Here is a 13,050-nt window from a genome sequence, read left to right as displayed (position 1 = left end):
AATTAATCTTTAGAGCATCTCAACCATTTGGTGCACAATACATGCATAGCATCAATTATCTAGCAGTTACAGACATATAAAGCTTTAAACAAGATTATAGGAAGCAGTATATGAAGTAGGCTGTAGATTCTCCAACAATTATCTACTGAAGAAATGTTCACAACCTGTAAAACCACCCATGTAGCAGATGTTGGGCAAAAGCCAACTCAATAGTCAACATCTTAACTTAAAGCTATGGACCTGTCATTTCTTTTTCAGTGAAACACCAATCCTAGCAGTTCCTCTCCAATTCTAGCAAAAAGCATTTCCTAGGCCCTTCAACACCATTTGATTACCTAGTTTCAAGAGGCAGTTGCCATATGTTCTTAATCCTACTAGTCTACACTCTATATAGAAAGACTGTACTAAATTTGCATGTATGTTTTTGCCACATATGGGTACATTTGATAATTGCATATTCTACATCGAGAACATATTTAGTCTCTCTATCAACGATTAATACAAACCCAATGTAGATATAGTAGGTTTAGGAATCTCTTTTCTTCTTTCAACTAATGTTACGAGGATGTGACCTCATCGATACCAACACATCACACCACAAGCTCATTGTAGAGCTCACAATCTGCACATTTCATTTGATAGTAACCAAGACATTTAACAAACTAGGTGGAAACCACAGGCCATGGCTAAGCCCTTCCAAACTTTCCTCAGATTGAAACGGAATCATATTAAAAGCCATAATCACTTACACCCACAGCTACACATTTTGTTGCAACAACACATTCATACTACCTTAAATATCATGACAAATCACATCACATTGCCCTTTTCCACATTTGGTTACACTCTATAGGCATGCTTGCAAATAACTCGTTTTTGCTCAAAAACAATGTTACCAGACTCGGAATCGGCAATAAATCGGCGAGGCAAAAGAGCGAAGAGTTTTAATCGGATCGGGAAAAAATCGGCAAAAAATCGTTGAATTCATTAAATAAAAATATACACATATATTGAATTAAAAAAACCGTTTTTCATTAATATTGGGTGAAGGCATGTCCAAACAATGCATAATATCAATAGATGTCCAAAATGTTATGAATAAATAAGTATCTCACTTTTTAAATATATAGTTTTTATATATAATATTTATAGAAAATTTGTTAGATAAATAATAGCATAATTAATATATTATTGATAAATATTAATTAAATTTATATAAAATAAAAAATTATATTTAAAATTTAAAGTATAGAACTTCTATATGATATTTTTAAAATAATTATTAATTTAATAATATTAAAATTAACGTATTATAATATTCAAACATTAAGTACTATTATTATATTTGAAATAAATTACTATTATTTTATTTAAAATAAATGACCATTAAAGTTACTTTATATTTAAATTAAATGACCATTAACCATTATTATATTTAAATTAAATAATCATTAAAATTACTTTATATTTAAATTAAATGACCATTAAGTAATTTAAATTAAATGACCATTAAAGTTACTTTATGGAACTTACTTTATAAATCTCACTTTTTTACACTTTAAATAAAAATAAAACTTAATTAGAATATGTAAACGGTCGTAGCTTATCATTTATAATATGGTCAATCAAAGAAAAAATTAATGAACTATCGCAGCCAAAATCTATTGAATTTAAAACTATCACTCAGTGAGGGCGTTGATCTGCCAAAGCGAACCCACGCAGTTCTGAAAAAATCTGTTGAATTTAAAACTATCGCTCATTAAGGTCTCTGATCTGCCAAAACGACTCCCCGCTGATTTAAAACCAGTGCATTTGCTCGGATCAATCAATGATATATTAACGGAAAGGCCAAGCGGTCAGAGAACAGTAATCCCGAAATACCCATTTTAAATATCCCCAGATCAGACGAAATTCCGGAAGGAAACAAAAATGGAGAAGCAGGTGCTAAGGTTTCTGTGGTTTCTAGGGTTTCATGGCCGAGCCGACTCGCAAAGATTCAATTCAGATCGTTTCATGGCCGAGCCGAGTCCGAATCGCGATTTTGCCTATTAATCGCCGATTCCTGTTTCACTGCTCAAAAATAAACTCTACACAACCTCAGCCAGTCCATCTTCTGATTATTTACACTCTGTAGTGAACTATGGAACATCTACGGTGAAGGCATCTAAGGAGTGCCATGGGAGCATTTTGAAGCACCTAAGGAGTGAAGGAAAGTCCACAGAGTGCCACAGAAGCACATCAAGAGAACAATGGAAACATCCAGAAAATGAAGCAGAAGCACGAAACTGAAAGGATCGTTTTATTTTGGGTGTGAGTGCTCTCGAAATCATCTTATTTCAGGAGGATGCTCCCACAAAGCATCCATCTGGAGCAACATTGTGTGGAGGAGAAGTGAATTGAATAACACCATGCAATGTCACTTACCACCCACAGCTACACATTTTGTTGCAACAACACATGTCACATTACCTTAAATATCATGACAAATCCCATCCCATTGTCCTTTTCCACATTTGGTTACACTCTATAAGCATGCTTGCAAATAACTCTTTGTGGCTCAAAAATAAACTCTACACAGCCTCAACCAGTCCATCTTCTGATTATTTACACTCTGTAGTGAACTATGGAACATCTACGGTGAAGGCATCTAAGGAGCGCCATGGGAGCATTTTGAAGCACCTAAGGAGTGATGGGGGAAAGTCCACAGAGTGCCACAGAAGCACATCAAGAGAACAACGGAAACATCCAGAAAATGAAGCAGAAGCACGAAACTGAAAGAATCATTTTATTTTGGGTGGGAGTGCTCTCGAAATCATCTTATTTCAGGAGGATGCTCCCACAAAACATCCATCTGGAGCAACATTGTGTGGAGGAGAAGTGAATTGAATAACACCATGCAATGCAATGATGTCAAAATAACACTCAAACACAGAAAACACAGAAAGAGGAGCATGAGATAATATCTGCAGCATTAACTGTCAAAAAGAACTTTCTCCCTAAAATAAGGAGCATTTCCTGGGTGGCCTGAGAAGCTGCATTTCACTTTCCAAACACATGGTGCAACAATGTCAGAGGTCCCATATATTGTTCATCTAATGAAGTTGATTAAAGTTGAATTCATTCCATCTTGTCTAATGAATACTGGAAATTAATCGTTTATTTGATGCCACAATCATTTAGGTTGCCATTACTAGCACTTTACAAAACTCAGCTGATAGAAATTCAAACTGGCCCTCACATATGACAAAAGATCCATAAAGGCATCTTAAGTGATATATATATATAAGAGCAATCTTTCACATATCAGTGTTCTAATATTAAAATTACAAAAAAAAGTATTCAAATACATACCTGCTTCAAAACTTCTGATGCAATAACATCATGATAAGGCTCTACTCTAATCTCACTATCCATCCTATCACTCTGTGCGCCACCAGCTCCCAGTTCTTGGCTGCCATCTGTGTTTTCGTATGTCTCTTTAACATCTGCATTTTTCATCCCGCTGTCCACTTCTGAAAGAATTTCTTGTTTGGATATCCCATTCTCAACATGCAAAGATGTATCATCCTCAATGTTATTTGAAGACTCGGTATTTTTTACTTCTTGCCCATTCTCATTAGAAAAGCCCGACGTACTTTCACTAGTACTGTCTACTTCTTGCTCTTTATGAATTTCAGAATCCTCTATTTTCTTTTCCTTTAGCATACCATCTGACTCTTCTTGTCCTGGGCGTGTTTCATGGGATTCATAGCTTTGTTTCATTTCCTCTTTAACCTGCTCTTTTTCGTGACCGAGATTGGAACTAATAACATCTTCCTTGCTATGAGTGCTGTCCTCATCTTTCAGGTCACTGTTACCAATAACTTCAGAACCTTTTGCATCACTCTGCTCAGTTTCATCGAGTATAGATGCCTGTTCTCTTTTGCTTCTAATGCTGGGGAGACTTACAAGAACAGCAATCACAGCAAGAACTGCACTACCTCCTAGGAGCAGCTTTAATTGATTTCCAGAACCTGGGGATGCAGGTGGCGGAGCAGAACCAGAATCAACATAAGGCTTCTTCTCTAAGCGAGAACTTTGAGATCTAGAAAATTTAGACGCTGTTGAAAGTTCCTCTCTTGAAGAAAGGTTATGTGGAAACTGCTCAGACAAATTACAATAATCAGCAAAAATCTACAATACAAACAACAGAAACAATAAACCTTATGTTACTAATTACCACTTCAAAGACAAATGCTCAGTATCAAGCAGAAGATCAATTTGGAAAATCAAATATGTTTGGTACAATACTTCAGAAAGCTGACTGATATTATCAGATTAAAAATAAGCACCACTGTCACATGACAGGCTTCATGCATAGATTTATCTGTTTTGCCAAATAACGAAGTGTCATAAGACCAAAAATCTCTGGTTAAAATACAATGGGATATGAATGGTTAACAAAAAGGTAGCCACTGCTTCTCATATAGCCAGCACTCCCCGACTCAAATTGAAAGAGTGTATGGATAATAGTAAAATAGAGAAAGCTCAGGTACAACTATATCCAAAGCAGCCAAAAGAAACATTCATAAAATTTGGCAAATATGACAATAGAAGTCATCAGAGAAGTTACAGCGGGCTACGTATTTTATGCAGCATTCTCATTTCTGATTACATTAAAAAGTGGTTGCAAGATCTTCATGTTAAGCTATTGAATGTAACCTCATCTTTCTTGCAGAACAATGAAAGTAATCACTTTCATATTAAATTCTGGCCTTGAATTTTCAAAACTAACCCTGAAAAGATGCCCAGATCAAGAATACTATATAAGCTAATTGCAGAAACATGATATTGGAGACGTAGAAGCATACTTGTCCAGAATAAGGGAAAAAAAGTAAGTGTGGCAAAATAAGTACTACTACTAACATTTAGTCTGAAACCATAGTTTAAGGAAAGAAAGTTTAAGCAAGCTGTAAATAAGTCAGAAGACTTAAAATCCATCTGAAAAAATATATGCAGACAGCAATATGCACAATCCAATGATCGCTCAAAAATATCCATTACCTCTTCATCAGGCAGGAAAGATTATCCTCTGCAGTACAATTTCTTACAAAGCTGTCATAGCCAGCCCAAAAGGAGATGGCTGAAACGAAGAATCCACCAGCTGCAAAGGGACGAATGCCCTCAGTTAGTGGAGACTGAGAAGGCCTTTTCATAGCTGTGTTTTTGCGCGTAGTTGATAGATAAAGTCTTTGAGGACAAACCCAGTTTCAACAATTCCTCAAGATTTCATATGTGATGCTGATCAGTGAGATTTGATTGGGAGACCATAGACCATTCCAAGGCTCAAGATAGATAAGACAAGATAAGATGAAAAATAAGATAATTTCAATAATGTACAACAAATGACCATAAAAGTAGGTCATTGGGACTAAAACACGCACCTAGTGTGAATGCAATGTGGAAGTGTTAAAGCAACTCATAGGTAATGCTGAATGCACGAGAGAGAAAGTGAAAGAAGACCGGCACAGATAAGTGTCTAGCTAAGCAAATCAATAAGCTGACCAAAAGATTATATGATAATGTCACAAATGCAATGATACAATGGGAGAGTCCAAGAATAGAAATCTGGGCACCCTGGTGCTAAGCAAGAGAGAGATATGGAGATGATGTCAAGGTCTCCTGATGCAGATGACTGAAGGTGAGGGGGGAACTGAGGTATTGGCTTGATATTAGAGTCGTCAAGCACCATGAGGGACTCTAGTTGTATGATCCTAGGGGCAACGTAGGAGCAAGGAAGCCCTACTCTCCTACCATCTAATGTCAATGGAAAGAAACTCCAAATGGAACCCCTAGCTACTTCACTAAATCAAGGGGTTAGTCCAATGGGCAAGAGGCACCCGACCCTATATCCATCTAGAGTTGGTTCTCTATCACTTAATATTGTGTGCTTTGTGGCTTGGTCCAGCATTTCCAATCAAGCCTAGAGAATGTTGATTGGTCGCCTAAGGGAGAGGTTAAAAGGAGACCCAAATCTCCAAATAGAACCCCTAGCTACTTGAGTCAAGGGGGTGCTCCAATGGGCAAGAGGCAGCCTAACCTATATCCATCTAGAGTTGGTTTGTCTATCCCTCTAATGTTGTGTGGTTTGTGGCTTGGTCTGACATCTCCAATCAAGCCCAAAGAATGATGATTGGCCGCCTAAGGGAGAGGTTGAGAGGAGACCCAAAGTCTCACGAGTCATAACTCTGATTTGCTATACTTTGAAGTTTTGTTGATCACTTATTGCCCTAATCTAATGGAGCACCATGAAAGTATGGGGTGACCCTCTTGGTGGTCACATGATGTGGCAAGACATCCAAGGATTAAGATTTGTGGTTGAGTATCTCCCTAATGAACAGGGCTAGGCATCTCTAATCACGATAATAAAAGAAAGAGGGGAGGAAGCTCTCCAAGTCCCTAAAGAGGCCATAACAGCACCCTGTAATCTCATGGTAAGAGGGGTAACCTAAAATAAGGTACATCTCTGTCTATAGCTCCTCTACATGGCACCCTTGGTAGATCTTGTCTAGCCATGAGATATAGTAACTGGTCCCTACGAGGAGTCTATGAGAGCCCACCCAGGTTGACATAAAGGGATCCTAAGCGAGTGGATCCAATGTCTCCATGTGTATGGGGGACAAACCATGATGTTATCATGTATCTTCAAAGGCACTCTAAATAAAAAGGCATCATCGAGCCCAAGATCTCCACCAGTGAGGCACAAGTAACTTAGATGTATAATATATAGATATCTTCTATAATGCCCTGATTCACTTCTTATCTAGTCAACAAAGGATAGCCTATAAATGGCCTAGAATATGCCATGAGCATGGTCATATAACGCAAAAATGCCCCCTGAATCAAAATCCGGTGAAAAAAGATAAGTAGAACAATAATTGTTTTAAAGTGGTCCATCCAAAAGCTAAAATGCAAGGAAAAACTAGGAGAAGCAGAAAATTAAAGACACTCAACCAAATATAAATCACTAACGAATATGCTAGGTGAGCTAAACGGATAACCAACAGCAAAAGAAAGTGGAAAGGGGGCTCCCTAATTCCTTGTAGAGGTAGTGGTAGTGTCCACTAAACTCATAGTAAAAGGGGCAACCATAAATAAGGTGCAACTATATCTCTAACTCATGTAAGTCCCAAAAATAGCATATCTTGTTTGGTCGCACGATAAGTGATTAATCTCCACTTGAAGTCTATGAGATCCCACTCGAAGCTGACCTAAAGAAATCCCCAATATGTGCATATAGCATCACCATGTGTATGGGGGACAAACAACAACGCCATTCTGTAACTCCAAGAAAACGCCATTCTGTAACTCCAAGAAATGCTCTAAATCAAAGGACATATTCAAGCCCAAACTCTCCAAAAGTAAAGTCCAAGTAACCTAAATGTAAAATCTACAGATGTAGTCTCTAACAACCCATTTAAATTCATGTCTAGTCAAAAAGAGATGGCCTATGGTTTATTTAATTCCAACAAATGACCACAAAAGTAGATTTACGGGACTAAATGAGTAAACCAAGTGTAATCCAGAAAGTGGTAATGCAAAGCAACACAAATAACTTTAATATCAACAACAAGAAAGGATCTTAGAACAAAGCTCAAAGACTAACTTGTAGAAAGACTAACTAGAGCTAAGCAATGATATGTTCTATGATAAATTTATAACATATGTTGTTGTTGTCCATAATTTTGGACTACCAAAACAATGAATAGATCCAATCTTTGCATTTGATAGTCTTTCAAAACCTATAGATGTCCTCTATGATGGCCCTATTTCACCTCATTTCAATGTTATGAAACCAACTCACAAAAAGATAGAAAAGATAGATCAACGCCTTAGAAATCAGCCTTTTCGAGGGGGCAACCTCCTTTACATTACACAAATGAACAATTCTTGGATGATCCAAATGACAAGACTTCATTTCTATATATAAGAGTCTAAGGGGTCATAATACAATCAGAGTCAACATAACAATAATAATGTAAGGGAACAACAATAACAATAGTGGGCCTCTATGGGGCACAATAATAACAATATGGGGACTACATGGGCACAACAATATAATAAGGGGGTTGCACTAATAATAATAAGGGGTTACACTAATAGTATAGGGACCTAACATGCCCCTCTCCTTCAAAAAGTGTTGTCCTCAACACTTGAGTAGTTCTGGATGCCTCTGCATAAAATTCTAGTCCTCTCATGTGGAATCTTCAGCAGGTAAGTTCTTCCACTTGATGAGATACTCTGAAATTGATCAATTTCGTAGTTGTCGGGTTCTTGTTTCCCTAACTGCTTCAGGTTCCAATATGATTTTTCCTTCCTCGTCAAGTTCTAGCAATATTGTTTGAATTGGGAGCTTGGCACCTATAACCTTCTTTAAGCATGAAACATGGAAAACTTGGGGAACTCGGGAAGATCCAGGAAGCTCCAATTTTTATTCCATAGTACCAATCTTTTGCATCACCTGTAAGGATCATAGTAATTTGGTGATAATTTATTATCCTTCTTAGCTTGCTTGAGGGACATTTGTCTGTATGGTTGTAGCCGTAAAAATACCCAATCGCCTACATCAAAAATTCTTTCACTGCGATGTTGATCTAGCTATTGTTTCATTCGATTTTGCACCACAGTGGGGTTATCGTTTAAAAGTTGGAGAACTTGTTGTTGATGCTCGATGTGATCTTTCACTACTTGAACCTTTTTCTTCTTGATATGTCATTTTATCTTAACAGTTTGAGGAGTGGAATTCCTGCCAATGCGTTACAAGATATGATCGGATCCATTTTTTGATGGTCAATGTGATCTTTCACTTCTTGAACCTTTTTCTTCTTGATATGTTCTTCTATCTTGAGAGTTTGAGGAGTGGTAATACCCGCCAATGCATTACAAGATATGGTCAGATTCATTTCTTCTTTCTCTGGGGTTGGTTCCTGGTGTATATCCTCTTCTTTTGACGTTTCTTGATCCTTTTCTTCTTATTCACAATCACTATAAAATAATTTCTTCTGATCACACTTATGACCTTTAGTGTATTTGCTATTACAACTGTAATAAAGGTCATTTTCTCCTTTTTCTTCCAATTGTTATGGTGTCAACCTTGTAGGATGTGGAAGGCTAGGAGCAACAACACTTCCCCATATTTATAATTGTGAGTGGTAGGATTTCTTGTTGCCATAATTTTGCTTTCAATTTGTCTTGCCAACCTGAATGCTTTCTCTAATGAATCAGGTTCCCAAAGACGAACCTCATGTTGAAGGTTATCCTTTAAAGTCCCTATGAAGACATCAATCCTCTGCTTCTCTGGAATATCATTTACCCTTATATTCAATTTTTAAAAGTCCTCAATGTGCTATGCCATTAGACCCTTTTGTTTGAGATTTATCAATTGGCTAAAGAAGGTGTTTCTCTCTGTATCCTCATAATGTGATATCATTTCCTCTGTGAAAATTGACCACGTGACAAGTGGTTTACGAGAACAAAGCCCTTTATACCATAAAAATTGATTCGGTTCTAAATATAAACATGCAATATATACCTTTTTTAACAGTTGCACCTCATGTAGATCAAAATATTGCTCCACCTGTAGTATCCAATTTACCGGATCCTTGCCATCAAACTTCCTCATATCGCTTTTTCTTAATTTTAAGAGCTCAATCTTGAAACGACTGTAACTCTGTAATTTTGAATCTTTAAGTTCTGAAATTTCGGCCTGTGATGGCCCTTTGAGTCCACTTTCTAACCCCGCAAGTCTGATCGCAATTGGATTCTCGAAGAAAGAGTTATGCCCAATCTCCTACAATGATTTAATTATAGACTGGTTCAGTAGAGTGAACTTGTACAACGTCCCACGTGTCACTGTTTCGACCTTAGGTTCTGAAAATGATACCCAACAAACTGCAATCTGTCTTTTGTCTATCACTTTTTACAAAATTTGAATTCGATACTCCGAGAGAGAGTTATAACTTATGACCATTTTCCCAAGGTCACCTGTTTGCGATGTAATTCGGGCCCCTGCAAAAACCCTAAATGTCTTGGACCGTATCTCTAAAAGTATAGTGAAGAAAAAACTGAAATTCGGGCCCGAGTTTCACCAATATTTCGGCTCAAATGGGTTTTACTTTCAAAATCTAAAACTTTGTAGAAAACAAATTATAGCGAAAATTCCACGATGACCTATTTGAGATGGAATTCTGGAGCTTGCAAAAACCCTAACTTCCTTAGATCATATCTCCGAAAATATCGCTGACAAGAACTGAAATTTGAACCCGAGGCGCAGAACGATTTCGTCTCAAAAGGTTTTTTTTATCTTTTGAAACGTCACAAAACAAAAAACAAGACAAAAAAAAAAAAAGTTATAGCGAAAATGCCACGAAGAGTCATTTGGAGCAGTGAAACCCTAGAATCCAAAGCTCTTACACCAAATGTTATGAAACCAACTCACAACAAGATAGAAAAGATAGATCAACGCCTTAGAAATCAGCCTCTTCGAGGGAGCAACCTCCTTTACGTTACACAAATGAACAATTCTTGGATGATCCAAATAACAAGACCTCCTTTCTATATATAGGAGTCTAAGGGGTCATAATACAATCAGAGCCGACATAACAATAATAATGTAAGGGCACAACAATAACAATAGTGGGCTTCTATGGGGCACAATAATAACAATATGGGAACTACATGGGCACAACAATATAATAAGGAGGTTGCGCTGATAACAATTAGGGGTTACACTAGTAGTATAGGGACCTAACATGAAGTCTATGAGATCCCACTCAAACCTAATCTAGAGAAATCCCCAATATGTGCATCTAGCATCACCATGTGTATGGGGGACAAACAACAATGCCATTCTGTAACTCCAAGAAATGCTCTAGATCAAAGGACATATTCAAGCCCAAACTCTCCAAAAGTGAAGTCCAAGTAACCTAAATGTAAAATCTACAGATGTAGTCTCTAACAACCCAATTAAATTCATGTCTAGTCACAAGGAGATGGCCTATGGTTTATTTAAACCCAACAAATGACCATAAAAGTAGATTTATGGGACTAAATGAGTAAACCAAGTGTAGTCCAGAAAGTGGTAATGCAAAGCAACTCAACTAACTTTAATATCGACAACAAGAAAGGATCTTAGAACAAAGCTCAAAGACTAGCTTTTAGAAAGACAAACTAGAGCTAAGCAATGATATGTTCTATGATAAATTTATAACATTTGTTGTTGTCGTCCATAATTTTGGGCTACCAAAACAATGAATGGATCCAATCTTTGCATTTGATAGCCTTTCAAAGCCTATAGATGTCCTCTATGATGGCCCTATTTCACCTCATTTCAATAGGGGTACCTATATGCACATTTTTATTTTTGGTAATGCCATTATAATCCCAGAGAATGCAAGTCAAAACCTTGTAGGCCACGTGGAGGTTATGTATTATGGTATCCTAAACATGTTGTGGCCAGTCATGCATGGCCCTTTTAGACACCACTCTTAGGTCCTTTCATCTTGTATAGGATTGGAGGGCTTAGGATGGACCTACCTTGACACATTGTTTAGAGGAGCCATTTATTTTATTGGGGTAATCACTATCAGTAGGGCCAATCCAACCCATGTCTTGAGCACACCTATGTCATTACCACATGGTCATCTTTATCAAGTATATATGCATCATCTAGCGTTGGTATATCATTATCATGTTGAGAACTCACATTTTCAAACATTTCATGTTTCCCAAGGCATTTCACAAATCCAAATGCATAGGATCCTGAGGTCCAAAATCCAACAAAGGCTCAAATTTCTCAACGTAATTTGTACTTGCGATGCCATCTGGAAATTTTGTCAAAATGTCAAGGCATCATGGAGATATCCTTGATCAAAGGGGGGTGTCCTCCTTTTGTGTCACGTGTGGACTCTTTTTAGGCATATTGTGGTCAATCCTTTGGTCAAATGAGGCATGTAATATATCAAAAGGAATATGCAAATCTTTTCCAAGCAAATCCATGGGCCCAAATTAGAAAATCAAGCAAGGAGTTGGAGATCTACTATTGTGGAACATTAATTAGTGGGGTCACACCACACGTGGATTAAATAAGGCCATTTGAAGGGTCAAACATGACAATTAGGCCAAGTCAACAAAGAAAAAGATTAATTACTCAAAATAAGTCAAGTAACCAAGAAAAAAGGTAAAAACAAGCAAGTCAAGCATTAAATCACAAAATCAAGCAAATATTAGACCAAGCAAAGAAAATAAAGTCCATCACAAGCAAACATTGATTAAGGAAAGCAAGTCGTTGGGCCTCTTAAGACTTAATTTTCCTCCCAGAAAATTCAAGACATCTTTCAAGGGAATGTTGCACACTCAAGCCAAATCATCCCCCCCTCGATGTTTGATGTCACTTTGCTTTTGGAGGATTGTGTTACCCATTTTTGGACTTGCAAACTCATTCCCATGTTGCATGATAGCAATTTGACTTATAGTATGGGCTTGGGCTTCATTTGAGACCAAGGTTACTTCGGAGCAAGAGCGGAAGCGAAAGTAGGGAGCGACATTTTCAAAAGCTCCTAGTTCGGGAGCAAATCAGGAACAATTTTTTATATAATATATATTTTTACATATTTTGGTCCATAAATGTCAACAAAAGCATGTAGATTGGTGAATTAGATAACAAAAGACATAAAAACATGGATTGAACCACATAACATCAATCATCTAGAAGTTATAATATTCAACACCCACGTCCACAAGTTAGTAACAGACAACATATCGAGTCTCGCAATTCACCAATCCTAAAGTTTCAAGATTTTAAAATTCAATATATAACATTTATCATCATTGATCACTAAAGTTGTAACTTGTACTTGTAACCATTACCATTACAAAGTAACCAAACAATAACAAAGAATATCTAACATGAAATGAAATGTTTCAACTTTCAACTTTCACAAAGCATCATATTCATAATTCATTACCCATGAGTCATAAATGCCAACTTCAAACTTCAAACTTAAGTTGTCA

The 13,050-nt window shown here is 37.0% G+C and overlaps 1 protein-coding gene across 1 annotated transcript in view; it reads right to left on the bottom strand.

Annotated features, from left to right (window-relative positions):
* The window catches only part of LOC149214099 (uncharacterized), a 231,856-nt gene that overhangs the window by 195,118 nt on the left and 23,688 nt on the right, over positions 1 to 13,050 (bottom strand). Inside the window, exon 2 of the mRNA XM_089392186.1 lies at positions 3,352 to 4,140. Within this exon, the coding sequence (XP_089248312.1) occupies positions 3,352 to 4,140 (789 nt within the window). The remainder of the gene's footprint in view (positions 1 to 3,351; positions 4,141 to 13,050) is intronic.

Source organism: Pinus tabuliformis, chromosome 1_1 (assembly GCF_031772625.1).
Source record: "Pinus tabuliformis cultivar Carrire ecotype Pingquan chromosome 1_1, CPIR1, whole genome shotgun sequence".
NCBI lineage: Eukaryota > Viridiplantae > Streptophyta > Pinopsida > Pinales > Pinaceae > Pinus > Pinus tabuliformis.
The sequence above is the reverse complement of the archived record's forward strand: the minus strand, read 5'-3'. Positions and strand labels throughout refer to the sequence as shown.